The sequence below is a fragment of the Saccostrea echinata genome, unplaced genomic scaffold (assembly GCF_033153115.1).
Source record: "Saccostrea echinata isolate AGI-Se365-2 ecotype Australia unplaced genomic scaffold, CSIRO_AGI_Sech_v1 ptg000033l, whole genome shotgun sequence".
Taxonomy (NCBI): domain Eukaryota; kingdom Metazoa; phylum Mollusca; class Bivalvia; order Ostreida; family Ostreidae; genus Saccostrea; species Saccostrea echinata.
Window position 1 is genome coordinate 1,384,010 of NW_026889782.1, and position 14,033 is coordinate 1,398,042.

The 14,033-nt window shown below is 34.5% G+C and overlaps 1 protein-coding gene across 1 annotated transcript in view; it reads right to left on the reverse strand.

Annotated features, from left to right (window-relative positions):
* Window positions 1-13,628, reverse strand: part of LOC133198564 (ficolin-1-like) — a 32,986-nt gene extending 19,358 nt beyond the window's left edge. Inside the window, exons 1-2 of the mRNA XM_061334639.1 lie at window positions 13,393-13,628; window positions 12,918-13,063 (exon numbers count right to left, since the gene is read on the reverse strand). Of these exons, the coding sequence (XP_061190623.1) occupies window positions 12,918-13,063; window positions 13,393-13,597 (351 nt within the window). The 5' untranslated portion in view covers window positions 13,598-13,628. The remainder of the gene's footprint in view (window positions 1-12,917; window positions 13,064-13,392) is intronic.
* Between the last annotated feature and the right edge of the window lie 405 nt (window positions 13,629-14,033).

Genomic DNA, 14,033 nt, shown 5'->3' on the forward strand with positions numbered 1-14,033 from the left:
GGGTGGACTACAATAGGGGGTAAAAAATAAAATATTTCATGATAAAAAAAAATGGGGCAGGGCCAAGGTGATTCAGGTGAGCCATGGGCCTTGTGTGACTATTAATCCTTTTTGTTTTAAATTTGACAGATATATTTATTTATTACTTAAAATGTTTAAACAATTATCATTATGTTGGATTTTTCTCTTTTCAAATCTTTTCAAGTCTCTCTAAGTCTCTAAATGTAATTAAAAGAAGATAATATATATAGTTTGAGAAAAATCCAGTTTTTTAGTACATGTACAGTAAAGTACTGGTAGTGTGTACCAGCATATCTAATAAAAAATTCAAAGTGCACAAAGCACAAATAAATATTTTAAATGAGAATGCTTTTTGTCACTTCATAGCTTTTTAATCCAGACAATTACAAAATTAACTACTGTCAACAATTGCATGAACATGACCTTCATTAACTTGAAATAATTCCTTTATGTTTTTGTTTTTGTTTTGTATGTTGTTTAACGCCCCTCTCGAGAATTTTTCACTCATATGGAGATGCCACCACTTGCTGGTGGAGAGCTGCAAGTTTTGTCCTATACTCGGCACTTACGGCCATTGAGCTGTGAGGGATCTTTTTCGTGCAAGCACCTACTGTGACATGGGACCTCGATTTATGTGGTTTCATCAGAAGGACCGGTCTCCACGTCCCACAGTGGGATTCAAACCTGTGACGTAAGGATCAACTCCTTACTTTGCGACTCTAGAGTAGACGCTCTACCACTGGCCACGTGGGCGACAATTCCTTTATGTAGTAATCATAGCATTATAAAGTAAAGTATTATAATACACACTATTTTAAATGCCTAAATATTTTACTCTATTTGTTTTTTTAGGTATTTATGATGGTTAAAGAAGCTTTGAAATCAGTGTGGATGTGGATATGAAAACTACTTGAAGGATGAGGAAAGGAGCCCTTTAAAAGGTACTTGTTAAGTTGGACAGGGTAATCATGGTAAAATTGTTGATTTGTTGTAAATATATGGAATGATAATGCATATATAGATAAAGATTCAATACATGCATTATTTAATTAATGCATCCCCTCTGTCCACAAAGAAATTTTTAAATCTTTCTTTTAAGAAGTTGATTGGATGAAATGATGGATTAATTGGCAGAATGCTTCATTTTTTGCTCATTTAATCCCATAATGAACATTTTAAATGTATATGTAGAGGATGGTCAGTGTTTTTTAATTGGATGTGGAATTTATTTCTCAAATGGGGCAGGATGGCTTAAGATTTTGAATGATATCTGCATTTTTCTTCAAGAATTTAAGTGATAATTAGTGAATTTGAAATTCTTGGTTAAGTGCCATGGCTGAGGTCATAAATCATCCAACTTGAACATGTTGAAAGGAAAATAATCTCAGAAGAATGGTTAGACTAAATGGTCACAGTTACAATCTAATATGAAAAAACTTGCAGATTCAGATAATTATGTTCCCCAAACGAAGTTTGGGAACATATTTTTTTACTCTGTTTCTTATTATTATTAAGGTCTTCCGTCTCCAACGGAAGACCTTATTGTTTTCGTTCGGTTTCTTTTTCCCTATTATTATTATTATTATTCTTACCGATTTTGTGCACGCAAGTTCTCGGTAACGTCTTGGCCGATTTTCATGAAACTTTCAAATCTGATAGGTATTGATCTGAACCTTATTGGAAATTTTTTTCGTTGATGACGTCACTTTCCATCTCGAGATATTTAGGATTTTCTGATTTTCAGAGGGTCGGCTTGTCCTGGAAACTCCTCCGAAACGACTTAAGATGTTGAGACACGATTTTCAGTGAAGGTAGGGGAAGGTTTGTAGATTTGCAGGCAGGTGTCCAAATCTCTGTAGCGCAAAAGGCGCCGAAGCTCGGTAGGGCTCAAAAAATGTCTCGGAAACATCTCACAAAATTTTACACCTTTTTTTTTTATATCTTCACACATGTTAAGAGTTTGTTAAAACATATAGAAGAAAAATTGTGCAGAATGATACGACCTTTCATTTGATAGGAAGAAAAAGGGGCTGACCCCTCAAATTAGGGGCTGAGAGGGCCAAAAGTCTTCCATCTTTAACTCTTTAACGATCAGTAATTTGTAATACATTACTGAAGCAAAGATGCTTATCTTAACGATTTACAACAATATATGATAAGAATCTGATCATATATTACGTAATAAAGGGTCAAAAGGGGAAAGAATGCTAAATCTTTGACGCTTTATATCTCGAAAAGGGGGAATATTTTGATAAGCAATACTGAACAAAAGGTGGTGAGAATAATGTTCTAAACAATATGCACCCTTTCAATTTTTGTCAAACGGCCCCATTAAGGACTTGGATGAATGGCCCCTAAATATTTCCATTCATCATATCTCCATAACGAAAAGAAATCTCTGAATAGTTGTTGAACAAAAAGTCTTCAAAATCAAAAGACCTTTCATTTGATATCAAGAAAAATAGGCTGACCCCTAAAATTAGGGGCTCAGAGGGGCCAATAGTTTTTCATTTTTAACTCTTTAACGATCAGTAATTTGTAATACATTACTGAAGGAAAGATGTTTATCTTAACGATTTACAACAATATATGATAAGATTTTGATCATATATTATGTAATAAGGGGTCAAAAGGGGCCAGAATGCTAAATCTATGACGCTTTATATCTCGAAAAGGAGGAATAGTTTGAAAAGCAATACTGAACAAAAGATGGTCAGAATAACGTTCTAAACAATATGCACCCTTCCAATTTTTGTCAAACGGCCCCATTAAGGATTTGGAGAGGTGGCCCCTAAATATTTCCATTCAGCATATCTCCACAACGAAAGGAAATCTCTGAATAGGTCTTGAACAAAAAGTCTTCAAAATCACAAGACCTTTCAATTGATATCAAGAAAAAGGGGCTGACCCCTCAAATTAGGGCTCGGAGGGGCCAAAAGTCTTTCATCTTTAACTCTTTAACGATCAATAATTTGTAATACATTACTGAAGCAAAGATGTTTATCGTAACGATTTACAACAATATATGATAAGATTCTGATCATATGATACGTAATAAGGGGTCACAAGGGGCCAGAATGCTAAATCTATGACGCTTTATATCTCGAAAAGGAGGAATAGTTTGATCAGCAATACTGAACAAAAGATGGTCAGAATAATGTTCTAAACAATATGCACCCTTCCAATTTTTTTCAAACGGCCCCATCAAGGATTTTGAGGGGTGACCCCTAAATATTTCCATTCAGCATATCTTCACAACGAAAGGAAATCTCTGAATAGGTCTTGAACAAAAAGTTTTCAAATCACAAGACCTTTCAATTGATATTAAAAAACAGGGGCTGACTAGGGGCTCAGAGGGGCCAGAAGCCTGTCATCTATAGCTCTTTGATAATGTTATATAAATCAAAAGAATGAAATCTAATTAGGGAGGTCTATATATTATCTTTTAACAAAGTTCATAGTCAAAATCATGTCTCATCTTATCGAAAAATCGGACGGAAGACCTACTCGTTGCCTGCAACGAGATCTCATCTAGTTATTATTATTAAGGTCTTCCGACTTCCTTCGGAAGACCTTATTGTTTTCCTTCTGTTTTCTATTATTAAGGTCTTTCGTCTTCACGGAAGACCTTATAGTGATTCTACTGTTTCTTATTATTATTATTATTATTATTATTATTTTCCCCAAAATTTTGTGCAGGCGATTTCTCAAAAACTATTCAGTGGTTTTAAATGAAACTTTCAGGAATTATGCGTCGTCAAATGAACTTTGTTCATCAGAAGGAAAATTTGGAAAACTCGCTTCTGGTGCCAAGTTATTGACAGTTTTCTGATTTTAAAATGAAATTTTGTCCCCCCTTTTTTTCAAAAATGGTTTAAGATATGAACTGGAGACTTGTTAGAGATGATAGGTTATATCTTCTAGATGAGGGGAATCACCTTTTTGTGCGTCGTCAATACTTCCGGTCGTTACCGGATGCGAATTTAAAAAAGTCGTATTTTTAAACTTTTTTGTTTTTCTATATTTTTCTTTTATTTTAATAAGGTTAATAAAGACTCTTCTGAAAATTCTTTATATATAATTTATTTTAGAATTGATCAATCCAAACTCTAGATATTCGCATTTCTAAATTTGAAGCGGGTCCAAAATGGCGGCTGTCTCTGTAAACTCCGATAAGTAGGTCAGAATTTACGGAGTCAGCCGAGCGTTTGTTTGAATGAAAGTACCATAAGGATCAAAGAAATGTGAAGGAAATGTTGGATTGTCACATCACAATTACGTTGCAATTCTGTTTCGCAATAGAGTTTTAATCCGGGGTTTCCTCAAACGTCTACTATAATTTTTCTTGTCTGTATCTCAAAGTAGAAAAACGACATGACTACAAGTGGAAATACGATAACTACAACCTTTTGTTTTACACCATGGAAAAACTGATCCTAAACCATGGTTATAAGTAAAAGCTTTTGAAGAAACTTGCCTGACTAAAGCAATCAATATATAGTGGCCATTGTTTTTTCCCCATGCAAGCTTGTGTCATATTAAATGAACAGAAAAGACAGAAATAAGAAAACCATTTCTTTAAAGATTGTTTAATGAAAATGATTAAAATATTTTTTTTCTAAAAGATGTTGTTATTGAACATAAATGGTATCAGATTCCTTGACCGTCGCAGGACGAGACATGTTTTTGGGCGAAACATTCTAGTCTTCCCATGAATGTGTAACTAATCGGGATAGTCCACTTTGGGGGTAAACAGGAAAATAAAACTTGTAGAAAATCTTACCTAAATCACTGCTTCAGTGTTACTTATCCATACGATATATAATAAGTACAATATGATAAATATACTTTCTCAAGCTCGATATTCAGGTTATAAGAACATACATTTTGATATTTCATTGAAACCATCACCACTCAATAGAAAATACATTCCGAAGGAAATGCGCGAATATTTAACCGTGACGTTTGGCGCGAAATAATGTATCGTGACCAACCTTTCGTAGTAGACAAATGGTCTGATGCAGAAGTATATAGAAGTGCAGAAAAAGATTACATGGACATGCCTGTATATGGAATTACATGAAATAAAAAGTTGAATACATAAAGAATAAAAGAAAGTAAACAGTATCATCAGAGAATGGCTAAAGATATGAATATGAAACTTGCTGAGGTGATAGAGCATCAAATGTAGATATGGTGATTGACCATTATTTTTCGTCGTTCCTACTTCCGGTCGCAAACGGAAGTGAATTCAAAAATGTTAAATTTGCAACTTTTTGTTTTTCAATATTTTTCTTTGGGATTTACAGGGTAAATAGAGAGTCTTCTGGGAGTTTTATGCATATTTTCATCTTTTTGATTGAAAAAGTTTGCAGAGATTTTTATAAAATTCACTTCCGGTCGAGTGTTTACCTGTCCTCAAAATTAGAATTTGTTCTAACAATATTGCTCGGCAACAGTAAACGACTGAAGTCTGAAACTTTCAGGTCTGATAGTCAGTCATCAGTTTATTTGAATCGTGAGAAAATCTTGTATCGCCGTTACTTCCGGTCGTGACAGGAAGTGATGCAAAAAAGTGAATGGTTAATGGTTTGCTTTCTTGGATTTTCACGCTGAATTTCTTTTATCACTTTTTCAGCGTGAATTTTTGTTTTTATTTTCAGAATCGGACGGAAGACCTCTCATTGCTCGCAATGAGTTTCTAGTTATTATTATTATTCCACTTTTCATAGTACAGGCGATATCTCAGCTGTGCGTGGTTCAATTCTAAAGATTTTTTCAGGGAAGATGCATCATGAGAATATCTCCAGGGGTGTCCCTCACTTTTTTAAAATTCACTTCCGTTCGCGATTTTTGGGGAAATTTGTATTTTTTAAATGGAATTTTGTCCCCTAATTTTCTCGAGAACGGCTAAAGATATGAAAGTGAAACTCACGGACGTGATAGAGCATCACATATAGATATGCTGATCGACCTTTATTTTTCGTCGTTTGTACTTCCGGTCGCGAACGGAAGTGAATTCAAAAATGTTAAATTTGCAACTTTTTTGTTTTTCAATATTTTTCTTTGAAATTTACAGGGTTAATAGAGAGTCTTTTAAGAAATCTATGTATGTTTTCATCATTTTGATTGATGCATTTATTGCAAAGATATGACCGATCCAAACTTTCTCGTATGTTGCGGGTTCGAATCCTACTGGAGCGGGAGATTGTTTCTCTTTTTTTTCAGTTGTAAATAATATTTTTCCCCGTGAAGACATGTATGATAGTTTTTGCTTATTTTTAAAAGCTTTGTCAACAGAGATTCTACAGAAATCCTTTAATAATTATGATCTATGTTGAAGACTGTGTTACATAAACGCAAACGAAAAATACTTGCAATAAAGTATTAAATGAAGTGAGATAGCATAGCGTTCTGGAGAAAAGTTCGGTCGGAAGACCACTTGTTGCCCTAGCAACAAGAAACGCATCTAGTTATTATTATTTTTCTTCCTGGGTACTTTTTTGTCCATGAGTGATCTCCGAAACTACACATCCGATTGAGGTGAAACCTTTTTAGGGTTAATAGGAATGTTATGTAGATTTGCGGAACGAAGGTCATTTTGCATGCACGCGCATGCACGTGCGTGCGCGTGCAATGCGTAAAATGAACAATATACTTGTTATAGCTGTAACTTTTATATTTTTTGATGAAATGCTTTGATACTCAGAATATAAGGATGTATAAATAGTGTAGACAAGATGACATGGTCAGAATGCGCATGCACGTGCGCGCATGCGCAATGATTGAAATAACCAATGCATATGATATAGACGAAACTTGTACATTTTTTGATGAATTGCTTTGAAACTCAGAATATAAATATATATTAGAAGTGTACACAAGAAGACTTGATCAGCGCACACATGCATGCACGTGCGTGCACGTGCGCGCGCGTGCAATGAGTAAAATGACAGATATACTTGATATAGCTTTAACTTTCATATCCTTTGATGAAATGCTTTGATACTTAGGATATCAGGATATATTAAAAGTGTAGACATGATAACATTGTCAGAATGCACATGCATACACGTGTGCGCATGCGCAATGATTGAAATAAACAATGCAAATGATGTAGACTTAACTTGTACATTTTTTGATGAATTGCTTTGAAACTCAGAATATAAATATATATTAGAAGTGTACACAAGATGACATGATCAGCGCACACATGCATGCACTTGCAAGCACGTGCGTGCGCGTGCAATGAGTAGAATGACCAATATACTTGATATAGCCAAAACTTTCATATCTTTTGATGAAATACTTTAATACTCAGAATATAAGGATATATTAATGTGTAGACAAGATGACATGGTCGGCATGCACATGCATGCACGTGCGTACGCGTGCAATGAGTAAAATGACCAATATACTTGATATAACCATAACTTTTACATTTTTTGATGTAATGCTTTGATACTCAGAATATATAGACCCTTTATAAATGTAGACAAGACGACATTGTCAACATGCACATGCGCGCGCATGCAATGCTAAAATGACCAATTTACTTGATATAGCTGTAAATTTTACACTTTTTGATGAAATGCTTTGATACTGAAATATGTAGATATATTAATAAGTGTTGACAAGAAGACACGGTCATCATGGACATGCATACACGTGCGCGCGCTTGCAATGCGTAAAATGACAGATATACTTAATATAGCCGATTTTTTTTATCTTTTGATGAAATTTGAATATAAAGATGTATTAAAAGTGTAGACAAGTTGACATGGTCATTTTTTACATGCATGCCCGTGCGCCCGCGTGTAATGCGTAAAAAAAACAATATACTTGATTGCCTTTTTTAATGAAGCTTACAGGGAATAAGACACCAAAAATAAGTTGGGGAGCGTTTGGGGAACATCTGTAACGGTCCCCGTTACAATTAATACTAGTTAAATTTGTTACTTCTTTAGGTCAGAGTCTTGCAAAAATAGAAGTTATAATATTAGGTACGATTATTTTTCTTTGTTAAAAATATATGTAGACAATGTCAAATCAGTATGTAAGGGTGGATACATGAATGATTTGTGAATAAAAAATGTGGAATTCCTCCCATTTCTTGGTCTTTTGGTTTAAATTTATGGTCATATTTCATCTTCATTTGATATGTCTCAGATGAGCATCATGGTCCATAGGCCTATTGTGCAGATATTAAGCTACTAGATTTGAGTAATACAAGAACAGACTGATGTGATAAATGTATAGTCTTTGAATTGTTAAAGATTTTGTTTGTTTGTTTGGTTTTTTTTTAATCTAGATCATGCATTTATGAAAGAAGAGAGCATCAGCACTGCCTTAAGATTCCAGTTGAGACCTTTATTTTTGTACAGTCAGAAAAAAGGACAATAGCAGAATGAAACACATGCTAGCAGACACTGATCTAATTGAATCCAGAATATGGTGATCAATTTTGAATGATTTTATCCTCTGGTTGAAATGATATTGATCAATTTTAAAAGTGGTTGACAATGAATTCTAAATACATGTATTTTGTTTACATGGCTTATTAACTCTGTAAAGTTTGCAATGTTTTGGGGTTTTTTGCCCTCTCCTTGAATGTACATGTATTGTAATAGCTGTTACCTAGTACATGGTTTTTAGTACCCTGCTAGCATATGAGGATAGTGAAGGGGGTTACTTGATTAATCTCAGGAAGTTTATTTATTGTTCCTGTTATCTATTTTTTCATATCATTACTATTTCTTCATTTGCTTCTTGTTAATAGAAAACATCATGTGATATTTTTATTTTTCATTAATGCACCTCAATTAACTACTGTGACAGTCAAAAAAATCAAAAACTTTCATAAGAAGGCACATTTTAATTCCGGATTTTAAATCTATTTGCCTGTTTTAGTACTGTATGTCTTTATCATCAGCAAACATAATTAAAATAATTTTACAAGTGCATAAGCAATATGAGGTATTTTTAAAGAATTTTAGTACGATTTCTAAATATGGAATTATCATTAATTTGCATGTAGCTTAAACTTTTATGATCAGTAAGATTAAAAATAATGGTAATATAAAAGTATTACAAATTTTATTCAAAGAAAATTTATTTTTATTCATCAAAAGTATAGATGTTATATAGGAATCAATTTTTTTTTTCAACCAGACCAGAACTTCCAAAAAGTCCTTTCAATGTAAATATATATAATAGAAGTTTATAGTCATTTCTTTTTTCTGTACTGTAGTAATCAACTATAATCTTACAACAAAAAAGAAATTTTTAACATGAAGATTGCAGCCCATATTGCTTTTTATTGAATTATCTCCCTTAATCATTGATCGATTTGTAGTGCATTTTCTGTAAACATTATTTCAGAAAGTGGGAAAGGTTTAAAATTTGTTTTAAACTCTGTTGATTTTAATTCAAGCATAGTATATGTCCTAAATACATGTTTATATCTCAAATGAAATTGCTACATGTACTATCAAGGCATCAAGACATATATGTATTCTACACAAATTATTGATCTTCCCAGAGTTATTTCCCTTGTTCACAGTGGAAAATTTTTAAATATCTTTTAGTGTAAATGACATGTGTGACTGTTATGCTAGAAGCTTAAAAACTTAAATTTATTTATATTTACTGTCCTTGTTGTGTAAAGCATCTATATTACTTTCAAGTATTAAGTTATGTTGAAATAAACTGTGCCATTATTAAAAAGTAATCATTTTTATATCATCATATACATGTATATTGAACCCTGTTCATTGGAGCTGTGGTCAGTGTTTGGCACTGGGTTCAGAATATTTCACAGAGTGGGAAAATGGGTAGAAAAATTGTATATGCATGGTAATATTTAGAAAACATCTTCTTGGATCTTTTCCCAAGTATGACCTCATTTTAATGGTTGTAGAATGAACCCTACATGCATATATTCTAGATTTTTAACTTTAAACAGCCCTTAGTTCTATGGTAAAAGCACAATAAGATTCTTTTAAATAGAAATGTGAAGAATTTTGCTCACCTTTCCCCTTCTCGATCTCTCTAAAAAAAACCATAAAGTTTGCCAATTAAAAAAAAGATATTTTTTGGCATTTTCATACTTCACTTTTTTTTACTCCCTATTTTTACGGCTTTATAATTCTTCCTAAGAAGTGTGGGTATGTACCTTGAACCCCCCTATTCCTGGATCCATCCATGCCTTCTCATGAATAAGATGCTTAATTTCCTCCATGTTTATGACTTTTCTAACCAACTTGCCATGGAGGATCCAAGTCATTTAAGTTATACATATACTTTATAGTTCATTAAATTTCAGATACAGCTCTGAATATCCCAGGGAGCTCCAAGCCCCCCCCCCCCCCCCGTGTGAACTACCTCCATGTTAATGACTTTTCTAACCAACTTGCCATGTGTATGGGGACCATGGTTTCAAGGAGGATCCTAGTCATTTAAGTTACATGTACTTATATAATTCATTAAATTTTAAATAGCTCTGAAAATTCCAGGGATCTCCAAGCGCCCCCTCCCCCCCCCCCCCCGTGCCTGGAAGGGGATATTGGAACCGTTTTATTAGATGAGAAAAATCTTGTTTAAATTCGTAACATGTATATTAAGTTTGATGTATATTTCTCAAGGAATTAAATAATATTCATTACGGTAGAAAATGCAAATGAATAGAATGCTGAAAGTCAGATGAAGTATATATACATGTGGTATATTGTTAATGCTGACAATGACTTTTGCGTGGATCTGTTTCGGAAACTGGATGAAATTGTTTATATAGTTATATATATATATGTAAAGGTCTGCCGTATTACTCGAAACTGGTATGTCATGAGTTTTATACAGAAAACAGACTATAGGTGTGAAGGTTTTCTTTCACTGCGAACCTAATGACCTTTGACTAGTTCAAGAAAAACCACGTGATGTAAATTTAAATAACAATAACATTGGTAGGGGTGAAAGTGTGCAAGACGAACGATCAATTTTGAGGATAGTACAACGCGTCGTGTTGAACCTCTGAAATAAATTGATGCTTGTTTTGACCAGTTTCTAAGAAATACTATTTCAGAAGTAACTGTAGAAGATGCTCGTTTCGAAATTAATACCATAAACGGGTTGTTATTAAAAACATACAAATCCGAGATGTGAACGAGTATAATGTTCCAGAGGAAGAAGATTGTGGAAAGATTATGCTGACTGGAATCGTGTTTTTTTGTTTGTTTTTTTTAATTGAATGTAACTTCAGTGACTATTTGAGAAAATAATACGTACGCGTATATGTGTGGCGGAGGCCTCGAGAAAAGAAAATGGATGCAGCAATGCATTAGCCCTGGTCGTGGCGCAAGGGTTAGTCTAATGATTTGAGGGTGTATCTATTGGAATGCCCCAGGTACTTTGACACTTAACAATGGTAATAGCAATGCTGAAAAGTACAGAGAATTCATTAAATCATTGATAATGAACTGTGTCCAGTTGTTGCTAAGCATTTCCTACAGAATGATTTTATTAAAAGACGACTATGCGTCAGTGTATTGTGCAAGGATTGTGCTAAATTACAAAACTGAAAATAATATTCGAGGAATGCTGTGGCCTGCAAAATTACTGAATGCTATTATTATTGTTTGTTATTGTTGAAAAATCAGCTGAGAAAATGCGCGAGCATAATTAACAACGCAGCCGACTTCAAACTAGAAATTCGGAGAATATGCATTCATTATATATGGAACCATTACATATCACTCATCACAAGGAATGGCCAAAATAACCCAAACCAATAAAACGAACCAATAGAGTCACCCGTGTGGCGCAGTGGTAGAGCGTCTGCTCTGGAGTAAGGAGTTAATCCTTACGTCGCGGGTAGAATCGCACTGTGGGACGTGGAGACCGGTCCTTTGGATGAGACCGTATAAACCGAGGTTCCCTGTCGCAGTAGATGCTGCCACAAAAAAGATCGCTCACTGCTCAATGGCCCTGTGTGCCGAGTATAGGTCAAAATATGCAGCTGTCCACCGGCACTTGGAGTCTCCATATGAAAATGAGCCAATGCTCACTAATAATACCCCCGCTCTGATGTGAATACACAAGTTCAGTTATGGACAGACACAGTGATAATCAGGAAATTGACATCAGATTTGTTAAAAAAATGAATCCCCACAAATAGAATTCCTAAAAGAAAGAGTGTGTTAAATTTCAAGCATCTGCGATGAGTAGTTGCTGAGAAAACTACCATCAAAATTTGTTATTATGGTACTGACAGACACACGGATAAACAGGAAGTTGACATCGGATTCATACAAAAATGATTCCAACCATAAGGCATGCCTGAACAAAGGTTGTGCTAAAATTTCAAGCATCTGCAATGAGTACTTGCTGAGAAAACTGCGACCAAAATTTGTTATTATGGTACGGACAGACACACGGATAAACAGGAAGTTGACATCCTGATTCGTACAAAAATTAATCCCACCATATAGCATGCCTAAACATAGGGTGTGTTAAATTTCAAGAATCTGCGGTGAGTAGTTGCTGAGAAAACTGCGACCAAAATTTATGCATGCTAAGGATAGATGCACGGATCAACAGGGAGTTGACATCGGATTCGCACAAAAATGCATCCCACCATATGACATGCCTAAACAAAGAGTGTGCTAAAATTTCAAGCATCTGCAATGAGTAGTTGCTGAGAAAACTGTGATTAAATTTGTTACGGACAGGCAGACAGACAGACAGACACACAAGGATAAAACAGTATACCCCCCTCTTCTTCGGAGCGGGGGTATAAAATTCTTCAGAGGGTCGTAAAAACAAAACAAATAGAGCTAAAGTCTTATCAGGAACCTATGGTGATAATATTATGTTCCGCCACTGTACATTTTCCAACTTACGGTCCATCCTCCAGCATTGGTCTCCATATCACAGAAGACATTCACAGAACGAAATGCAGGGTTGGATCTCTCCCATGGATATATAGTGTACGCACCAGACTTTCTATATCCTTGGTTGTAAAGGGTTTTACAGTCACCAGGCGGATCTGTTGCAATATATAGTATATACTGAAATACATCAATCATGTTTCAAAATACTCTTCTAACACTGACCGTCTCATCTTCTGTAACGCATATAAGCGTTTTTATAATTTACGAAGAAGTCAAAATCTAGTACTCTAGCTCCTCTAAAAAATATGAATGTCATCAGAAGTTGCACGATAACAGCATCAACAATTTTTGCCTGTTTTTATAATCGCAATTTTGTTCTTAATTTAAACACTTGTATAGAGATTTTAAAAATTGACAAAATGTCACATTTAGTGCACTTTTTTAAAGACATTTTGTGCCAACAAAATATTTCCACAATACATACTTGTTAACAAGTTGGTCAGCAATTCTCTATCCTGCTGTAGCTTATTAACTTCACTTTGAAGCTTTCTCTGCTCAGCCAGAATTGTTTGAAATTGCTTCTTCATCTCTTCACCACTGATGCAGTCATTTTTGTCATTCAAATAAATGTCCTGAGGACTAGCACATAACAAGCTGGACATGAGAAAAACTGTCCACACAAACATCATGATTTATCTTTCTCGTCTCCAATAAAGCGCCTACTTTAATTTTATAACCACAAGTTAAAATAGTCGCTGTAAAGGAAGTGTTTATTTTGTCCTTATGTAACTATTCAATAGAGTTATTGTTGTACCGCGGTCCTTAAGTGTTCAGCATTGATTTTGTAATTCGTGTATTTCTAAACATAATCTGTATTATACTTAATGTGCATCTGATGTGTTTTGATTCCTCTTGTTTCCAAGGTCTTCCGATTGCGCTAAGTGTGAGGCCTTATTATTGCGCTAAGTGTGTGTTGTATGTCGTTTTACGCCCAATTTTTCACTCATATAGAGTCACTATTAAATGGTGTAGGGCTTCAAATTCAATCTTATACTCGATACTCTGGACATTGGAGCAGTGAGGGTTCTTCAGCCAAGCCTACTGTCACACAGCGAGAGTGTAAGA